Source organism: Saccostrea echinata, unplaced genomic scaffold, assembly GCF_033153115.1.
Source record: "Saccostrea echinata isolate AGI-Se365-2 ecotype Australia unplaced genomic scaffold, CSIRO_AGI_Sech_v1 ptg000014l, whole genome shotgun sequence".
NCBI classification, from domain to species: Eukaryota; Metazoa; Mollusca; class Bivalvia; order Ostreida; family Ostreidae; genus Saccostrea; species Saccostrea echinata.
This window is the reverse complement of record NW_026889763.1, coordinates 4872582-4881981: the sequence shown is the minus strand read 5'-3', so window position 1 is coordinate 4881981 and position 9400 is coordinate 4872582. Positions and strand designations below refer to the sequence as shown.

At 30.3% G+C, this 9400-nt stretch overlaps 1 protein-coding gene across 1 annotated transcript; it reads right to left on the bottom strand.

Moving 5' to 3' along the window:
- Positions 1-256: 256 nt before the first annotated feature.
- On the bottom strand, positions 257-2407 carry LOC133187134 (uncharacterized). The gene is made up of 4 exons (XM_061322491.1): positions 2039-2407; positions 1886-1910; positions 1488-1583; positions 257-1214 (listed from the first exon to the last, which is right to left on the bottom strand). Exons 1-4 carry the CDS (start codon positions 2372-2374, stop codon positions 817-819), a joined length of 855 nt encoding a protein of 284 aa, XP_061178475.1. The 5' UTR covers positions 2375-2407; the 3' UTR covers positions 257-816.
- Positions 2408-9400: the final 6993 nt, after the last annotated feature.

Genomic DNA, 9400 nt, shown 5'->3' with positions numbered 1-9400 from the left:
TTTCATTTTTTTCTTCTATTCCCCCCTTTTTGTAGATCCTCCTTTTAATTTTTATAGTGTACATTTTATAACTATTCCCAAATGTTCGCATCATATCCTCATGCAAGAAACATAAACCTATTAATGTGAACTTATAAATAGATGATTCTTGGCCCAGACATATAGATAAGATACATGTGTATAATCCAGACACTCAAATATATAGTTTTCTTTTATTTCTGACTTCATAAAATAAAACAACAAGGAAAATTTTGTACATGAAAAATATAGTTGTAAAAAAATAAGTTGCCACAGTCTTTAAAAAAAGGGAATAATCCATTTTTTAGCCAATGTTTCTTGTGTAAAAGCAATGTTTTTCCTAGAAGAATAAATCATTTATACCATATTTATAAAAAATTATAAATCTGTATAAAGTTTGCCCAATTTCAAAATGATTTGACTTCGTTCTCTTCAACTGGTTTTTTACTAAATCAATAAACATTTTAAACAGCTAACGTTATAACAAAAACAAGTTTGATTCTTCTTATTGTGGTACAATTTGAAGTTGTAATCAATGAATAAAATGGCAATTGATGATACACAGACCCTAAAAGTCAGCTAGGGAGCTGACTCAATCTGCAATCACCCAATGCAGGGGAGGGACCACAGCCAGACCCTCTCTTCTTTGCATCTTAATTGTACCAAAGAATACATCTGAGGTAAGTTTCTTGCGATATCATTCCCAGCTTCAATTAATCTTTAGAGGGTCTCACATGTCATAAGTGTAATTTATAGCACGTCTTCAAAATATTGAAAAGTTGTTTGAAAACAATACATTTATAACTTGTATATTCCAAAGTAATTTTTTATTACCGAAGATTTGTCCAGAAACTTGTGTCCACTCTGAGAGAGGGGGCTGGCAATGCGATATTCAGGTTGCAAATCGAACACGCCCGCTAGGAAATTTGTATGATGTCTATCGGAGTCAGGTGACCCCCCAAACTTACTGAAAATGAGGTCAACATCTCCTGTCTTGGGCAACATGGGGTGATATTTGATTATACTTTGATACAGGGTTTCAACAGTGTCCTGTCCAGTGTGATCAAACGTCGTAGAGCTGTAGATGAAATACACGCCACGTGTTTTGATGCGCATGTGCGTACCATTCATGAGTTCAATGTCCTGTGCAAATGCTGTACCATACGAATCGTCTGCTATCCACCGCAGTTTGTTTTCTGCAATGGAGAAACAAAACTGAAATGTTTCGAGAATTGAATAAAATTTTATGAAATTAAACATCTGCGTTGTTTTGTCATGTTTGTTACAGGAATTATTTAAGAATATAAATTGCATAATCAACTCTAGATCTTCTGCAAAATAAAATATACATAATGTATTATTTAGTAAAAGAAAAAAAAATCATTTTTTTTATTATGAGTTATCTCTCTTTTTGTAGGATCAATGAACCTGAATGCCCTCTCTTTAATGTTGACAAAACATTCGCTGACCTTTTGTAACGGGATTCTCCCTGTCCAGGTAAAGGTGTGCTGAATTAGGTCTGTTTCTCCACCAGGTAAACGAATCCCTGATTGATGAATCATTTCCTGGGGAAAAAAAATAACTTATTTATAGACGATTGATGACAAAAGTTTGTAAACCAACTATCTCTTCATTTTCGTGAATCATCTTACAAATGAAACCAATCTCAGAGGTCCATAAAGGACAGTTCTAGAATTCTTATAACTGGGCCCTTTTGAAATAAAATCCTTGATCCGCCAATTATGACTTGCTTAAAAATTTCTACTTATGTGCTTAATTATATTTTTTATAACTCCAGAAAGCAAACTGTCAATTTATCTCATCTCTTCGAAACTGAAAGTAGGAGGCTAGGTGTAATGAAGCTCACCTTTGTCCTTGTCCTGATTTAGAGACTGAAAAAGATGGAAAAAACGCGGGTTTGAAAACGAAAGTAGAAACCGCAACTTTCCAAATCCTATATAAATTTCTGAAAACTTTCCGTCTTTAAATAGCTCACAGTAATGTGTTTATAATAACTTACCGCTTGTACAAAATCATGAATCACACTGTTTTTAATGCAGCATAACTTGTGTTGACAATCGGTCGTAACAATTTTCTCATAAAGTGTCTCGTTAACACTCACACCACTTCCCAAATAGTCACACGAAAAACAAACCGAGTCTTTTGTTTGTAACTCTCCATCGCCGCTTACATTTCCGATAATCGACTGTGGAGTGTCGGTTTTTGAAAACCGAAAGTATGTATCCACTTTTTCCCAGTTTAATGCAAGTAAAAATCCGAATACTATCGCTAGTAGTAGATTTACCAAGCAGGAAATTATCACTATTATTTTACAGTTTTGTCCTGAGTTAGTCATTTTCAATGATTTGAATTCACCACTTCGTTAACGGTGCTTCTTCTTATACGTGAATGTGGGTTTTTCCATTCCGTGTAGAATTAGCCCACTCTATTTATAAATGTCCATAGATTATAGAGTTTCCAAGGTTACTGTTGAAGAGGCAGGAAAAACGTCAGAAGTGATTTCACGCTTTGGGGAAATATTACAATTGGTGTATACATGTACATGTATTTTTAGAATTTTTGAAAGTGAAATGTGTCAGCCTAAAGCAATTTGACATCTTTAAAAAAAAAAAATAATAAGCATAAAATACATTGTTTCTTTGTTATATCCCCATCACTTGAATGAGGGAGGGGGTAACAATTTTAAGATTTTAAGCCGCACAGAGAAAGAAATTCAAAATACAATACATATAGGAGGTTTCTTGTTGGATAAAGAGGAAGAGCTTTGCTTAGGTAGGGTTATATATAATAATAACCATCTATCAATTAAAGATATTGAAATGTTCCAAGCCATGTACCTGTCTCTGATCAGATGACGGGTGTCCTAGATCTCTTAATTAACGGCACTAAGAATACAGATGAACCTATATGACGTGCAAGAATTTTGAAAATAAAAATAAAACACCAACAACAAAACAAAGACAAAACAAAGGAACAAGCTACATATATTCATAAGGAATAGAAAGAATTTTTGCAAGGTTTCCATGAATTGAAATAATAATGTCAGTGGATATAATACTTTACTTTCCAATGTAAACGATTTCTATATAACAAAAATATTAACATTTGCCCAAATTCTGTAATTACAGTGTAACATCCATACCGGTAAAATTCAAAACAAAGTTAACCTCTTAAATATTAATGAGGTCATTATTTGGTTGTCATAACGACAGAAGATGTGATGAATGTATCGATTAGGTGATAAAGGTCTTAATTCGAATGTCCTTGTTAATCCCCTGAAGTATGCTTACCTATATATACATATATGTATCAAGTCTTATCCGGAGGCAGAGTTATGGTAAAACTGAGATAAGTACATCGTAGGTGTCTATTTTTGTTATAAGTAAGTAAGTAAATATTTTATTAAAGTGACATGACTGTGACATTTGCAAATACAAATTACTATATAATTACAGAAGAGTGCGATCTAAATTACACCTGGCTCCGGGGCCATAAAACTTAGATGAGCTCACTTTTGATCTCAGTCTCACTTTTACAAAAGGAATATGTAGTGAAAAAGTGAGATTGAGATCAAAAGTGAGCTCATCAAATTTTTATGACCCCGGGGCCTGGCCTGTTGGACCTCTATGTCTTATTAACATACTTTATATAGCACACTTATATTTGCAAAAGATAGGGCGTGTGAAATTATTAAGACTAGTAAAATTTTTTGTCTTACTGAGTAAAATAAATTAAGGAATTTTGTACTTTGTCTTTGACTATTTTTCATTTCAAGTTCAAATAAATGTATAAGGGGATAATAACCGAGATGGAAACAAGACGAGTGATAGTTTTTGCGAAGGAGGTGACGTCACGGCTTATTCAAATTACCTCTTACCCCAGTGTCTATTTACTCCTATAAACCAAAAATAAATGCATTCTTTAAGAAGCAGGATATGATGGCATATATACTTTTCAGATAACTTTGTTGACTTGTCAGGTCATTATGTCGACTTGTCAGATCATTATGTTGACTTGCCAGATCTTTTTGACGACTTGTCATTTATTCACGTGTTTAACACGAAAAAGTGTCCATTGCTAGTTTGTGCTATCCAGTTGTCAACATGAACATATTTTTCTGACAAATCGACTATAGGATCTGACAACTCATAAATATCTGTCAAGTCGACATAATAGACGACAAGTCGATCAACATATTTTATTTGACAAGTTGACAAAACATGCGACAAGTTGACTTGCCAGATAAATAAATCATATCGACTTGTCAGAAAATTATGTCGACTTGTCAGATATTATGATGCTAAGTAGACGTCAGCTAGTGGCATTAACAAGTTTTAATATCAAGATACCGAGTTCCTAGTCATGAGGATTATTATCTGACAAGTCGACATAAAGATATATGGCAAATCACATAATTTTCTGACAAGTGGTGACAGAAATGTGCCACCTTAGCAGGAACTTTTTCCCTAAGAGTTGTCTTCTGATACAACGGAAAAGCAAATAGGGCTATCTTGAGGTTATTTTGAGAATACTGAGAACATTACATTGTAATTGCATCGATATCTTAAAATAGTTTCCCTGAATTGAAAATTGTGTTTCCTATCTTAAGAAAATGGAAGATTCAATGGGAAATATTTTTTATTGACGGGACGCAAAAATATCATTGTATTTATTTTTCCTTGTTTTATTTTAGCACACTAATATATATAGTATTATATAATATTATAGAGAGAATATTCAATGTTCTGAAGCTGGGAGTGGAATTTATTTCACGAGTGGGAAAAACTGTTTTTTTTTTTAATTTTGTATTTCCACGAGTGCAAAGTAAGAGCGAAAATTATTAAATAAATCCTCTCTCGCAAGTTTAAGTCTGCCATGATGCTTTGTTCATTTTTGCGATCTTATAACAGACCAGGGGGTATTTTTACAACACTTTTATGAAGGAAGGGAGAACTGAGAGTTTTGCCGCACTCCTGATGTTCTTTCACACTGTGACAAAATATCACTTTGATATTCTTTCACACTTTGACAAAATATCACTTAAACAATAAATGAGTTACAGTACTGTAGAAAAGATGAATAAACAGTACTTGTACATATATATGTATATATTAAAGTACATGTTTTTTTTTTTTTTTATTTCACTGTGTTTAACAACGTAATTTAATTAAGTATATTATGTCCTCATTCTCTGAAAAAAGATGGATCGACTCATTATATTTTCGTATGTTGTCCTCTCTCTCTCTCTCAGGCATTATGTCAAGCTGTAACTTTCAATAGAGAGAATATTCAAACTTAAGCATATAATTCCGTAATACAAACATCACAATGAGATTGGAGGAAATTTACATTCTAATATTACGTGATATAAGTGCATTTAGATCTTACCATTAATCCTATTAACTTGCAGTTTTTAAAAGTTCAACGACTTCATCAGAACTTTTACCATATACTATAAAAAGCCGACATTTTTGAAATGATATTTATTAAATGGTTTGCTAATAAAAGCAATACAATCGCATTCCTCAAAATACAAGCATAAGGATATTTTTTCAACATAAATTTAAAAAAAAAAAATGAGACTGTTGTATTCATTATAAAGCTTTCCAAAAACTCTTTCCATTTGACAGGAAATTACAACATGTAACCTATGACAATATCTCGACCGCACACATTCAACCAATCAACAATCTGGATTTATTTTTTTGAAATCTGATTTTGTGAAATTGGCGATATTATAATACTTGACATTGAGCACTTGTCACGTACAGTTCAGGATGGAAATCCAGTTTAAGCATAATAATGAGCTACACGTCACGTGCTCTTTATATCAGTCCCCCTATCTACTTCCTTGTCAAATTAACCTTAGTGAATGAATGGTTGTGTCACTCTGCATTTTGTTTAATTAAATGAAAATCGAGCTTTTCTCTAAATAATTTTGACCATTTTTTTGTAATATTTACAGACACAAAAACATATGCGCAGACACATCGGCAGAAAAAAAACATATAGAAAGTTACAATATAATACAATACAAAAAGATCTGATGAGAGTATTTTTGAAATAAAACAAATAAATTACAAGTAACAGCTATAATAATTCTCATAGATGCATATTCAGAATAAACATATTATAACCTTTTTGGGTTTAAACATTAGGTAATGTATCACAAAGTACCACACTCACGTGCACATTACTTTTTCAAACACACATTTTATCATTTTTAATGTATAGGTAACATGTTAGTTTGAATAAATTGACATTACTGTTTTAGTGTTGCAAAAATAAATAAATTAAATAGATACGTTATGTTTCACAAAGAAATCACAAAGTTTATATGTAGTATAGTATAAATTATAACTGCTTGATAAGCGAATTAAATCTCAAACTTCAGCATGAAAGTAAAATGAAATCATATTTTTATAGCAGCTATTTTGCGTCAGTTTCAAATTTTTCATCAGTATTATAAATGCATAAACTATATATAAATTTATGAATAAATTAAATTATTGTATTGGTTGCTAACAACTGTTTTACTTGTTTGGTTACAAAGAAAAACGTCATAACAGTTAAACAAAGCAATAAGTTAACACTGTTTTGGTTTACATAGCTTCACACATTTGAATGATATGTATATATATTTTATTACAAAATCAATCCAGATTTGTACTCAATGAGATCGATATTCCTGAGTGAACATAAAATAATTTCAAGGAGATTTAACATTATGTCATAAATAGTTGGGAAAATGTTTCTTTTCGTAATATACCAGAAAAACACAATTAACACTCGAGGCTTAATTTAACCGCAAGAGGAAAACGGCATTTATATTTATACAATTCCTAACATATCTTTTGAAAAAAAAAAGATGTATAAAATAGTCATACCTTTTATTTTTAATATTGAGTCATTTTTTCCCTTTTTTTTTATTATCTAATAGATATTAATCATGTTTTTATCGGGGCGGTATGGATGACACTTTTAAAATAAACGGAGAAATTCCGTTAACACATTTATTTACCTACATGTAAGAGTACCTTCTTTTCCAACATGAATGAAATTTTCAAACAATTTCAAAAAAAAAAAAAAAAAAAAAAAAAAAAAAAAAAAAAAAAACAGAATTACTTTTTAAAGTTTTCTTGGTGTCCTTCTGTATGTGGAAGGACACAGGAGGAGTATAATACATTCAGTTCATATAATTTAAATTCCAGTAGTTTGATTTAATAAATGATATACGTACTTCTAGAAGCTGAATGTTGTTGCAATAATTTCGCTGGTGTAGTATCATATTTTTTTTCTTTAAATGGGAATGAAGAATACCTATTTTATCAGTTTTTAAGATATAAAATGGAACTAGTGATCAGTTTTAAATTTTAAAAAGAACATGTATATGTACTTTTATAAAAATGAAAAATAAAAGAATTCTATGCTTCATCTCTTTGCGTTAAATAATAATTAACTTATTTTTTTTCTATTCTCTTAAAAACATATTTCCTTCCATTAATTTTAGAAATCAGGATTCACATTCAGTCTTTTATATTTTAATAGCTGACGAAAACATGTCAACAATTCTTAATTTTTAATAATTCTTAATGATTACATATAACGTTAATTTTTCACTAATCCATACATATAGACCAAGTTTAATTAATTACATTTAGTACTACCACATCCCCTTTTCCTTTTGGTATCCTCTTACAGTTTAATCCTTCTCAAGAAAAATATAAAGTTCAAGTTTAAAAACAAATGTTATAGAAAAGGTTTTTTTCCCCAAAGCATACATTTTCTAAAGAATCATATAAACCATAAAATTTTAGCTTTTTTCACATTATTTTTTAAATTGGAAGTTTAAAATTGAACGAGAATTTAAGCACCGAATATGATTGCTTTGGTTGTTTGATATCATTTTATGTTTTAGCTACCATACAAAAACCTGTTTTTTTTTATTATTATTTTAGAGCATTTTTCATGCGCATAAGAAAGTTTCTTATTGGTACAACTTGTTGTACAATATTATAAAACAGTTCACTATTGCCGGGAAGCATAAGAGTGTGTTTTAGAACTGCAAATTGTGTAAATCTAATTTAATTTATAGATTCCAAAATAATTTGATATTGAGGTTTTGTCAATAAGATCTTTTGCATTGTCATGAATGAAAATATCTATCTTTTGATTTTTTTTAAACTTAAAAAGTCCGTGGAGGGATACCAAACTACTTCTTCTTTTCTCATCATTCCTGAATTTCTTGGAAAGGAGAATATCAGGAAAGAGGGTTTTGGTACTTGTATGCAAACGTAGATTAACGTGAAAATTCCTACTCTCTCGTCGATAGTTTTGAGGAACGTTTAGTGCTAAATAGACATAATATTTTCCTTCTTCAAGAAAGTGTAGGCTTTGATTGTTTTCTGTTAAAGATAAGTTTGAAATAAAAGCAGTACCAAAACTGTCCTTATCTTTCCACCGTAGCACACCACCTATAAAAGAAAAGACAGTTGAAATAATGCAGTTAATCTTTTTCCTCTCTATTTTTTTTTAAACTCACTTACTTTCGAAATATATCCATGAAAATTGACAAACCAAATAAATTTTTAACCACAAATATCAAAATTAAGCAGACTATTACAATAAAATAATAAAGGTGGTTCTTTATGCACAAAAATATTGAAATAAAACATTATTCTAATTTAAGAATCCTTTTCCTCGATTATTATGACTATGCCTAAAAATATTTAAAAAATTACCCCTTCTTGTTTTACCTTGCCACATATTCAACAGCCATGCTTTAAAATCAATTTGTTCATACTATGATAAGCCTAGAATCTCTAATTATTCTTCACCATAATGATAGATTTATATTATTTATTCTTTTGGTTTTTTGCTTTACTAGCATATTTTTTCTATGATCATCATAGCAATTTTAAAAGAAGAACTATTTTTAAATTTGAAAGAAGAGAAAATTCTTCCATTATTTCGTTTTCATTTAGCATAATCATCTGACAGGTGTAAAAAGAAAAGGATGAATGTTAAATTCAGTATCAGATTATTTAATCACGTAATTCTTTAATATGCCTAGAATTATAATTGGACATTCATATTTATTATGACCCAGTCGAACATTATGTGACAAGTGTTATAGCTATTTTTTGGGAAATAATCATTTTCGTAATAAGTGAATTCTAATCTTAATTTCTAATATCGTCTCTGACTGGTATATCTTATCCCTCCCCTACATTAGATATTTTACAGAAAGTGGTACTAAGTCAGCAAATATGTTAAACATTTATTTGTTACGAAATATTACCTCCTTTAATTTTTGTCATTGGAATATGATCGTCTATATACAAATGCGCAGCATTTTCTC

Coding starts and splice junctions, on each gene's coding strand:
- LOC133187134 (XM_061322491.1), bottom strand. CDS start 2,374: ATGACTAACTCAGGACAAAACTGTAAAATAATAGTGATAATTTCCTGC. Junction 1,584..1,885: donor AAATCAGGACAAGGACAAAG/GTGAGCTTCATT, acceptor TTTTTTCCCCAG/GAAATGATTCATCAATCAGG. Junction 1,215..1,487: donor GGAGAATCCCGTTACAAAAG/GTCAGCGAATGT, acceptor TCTCCATTGCAG/AAAACAAACTGCGGTGGATA.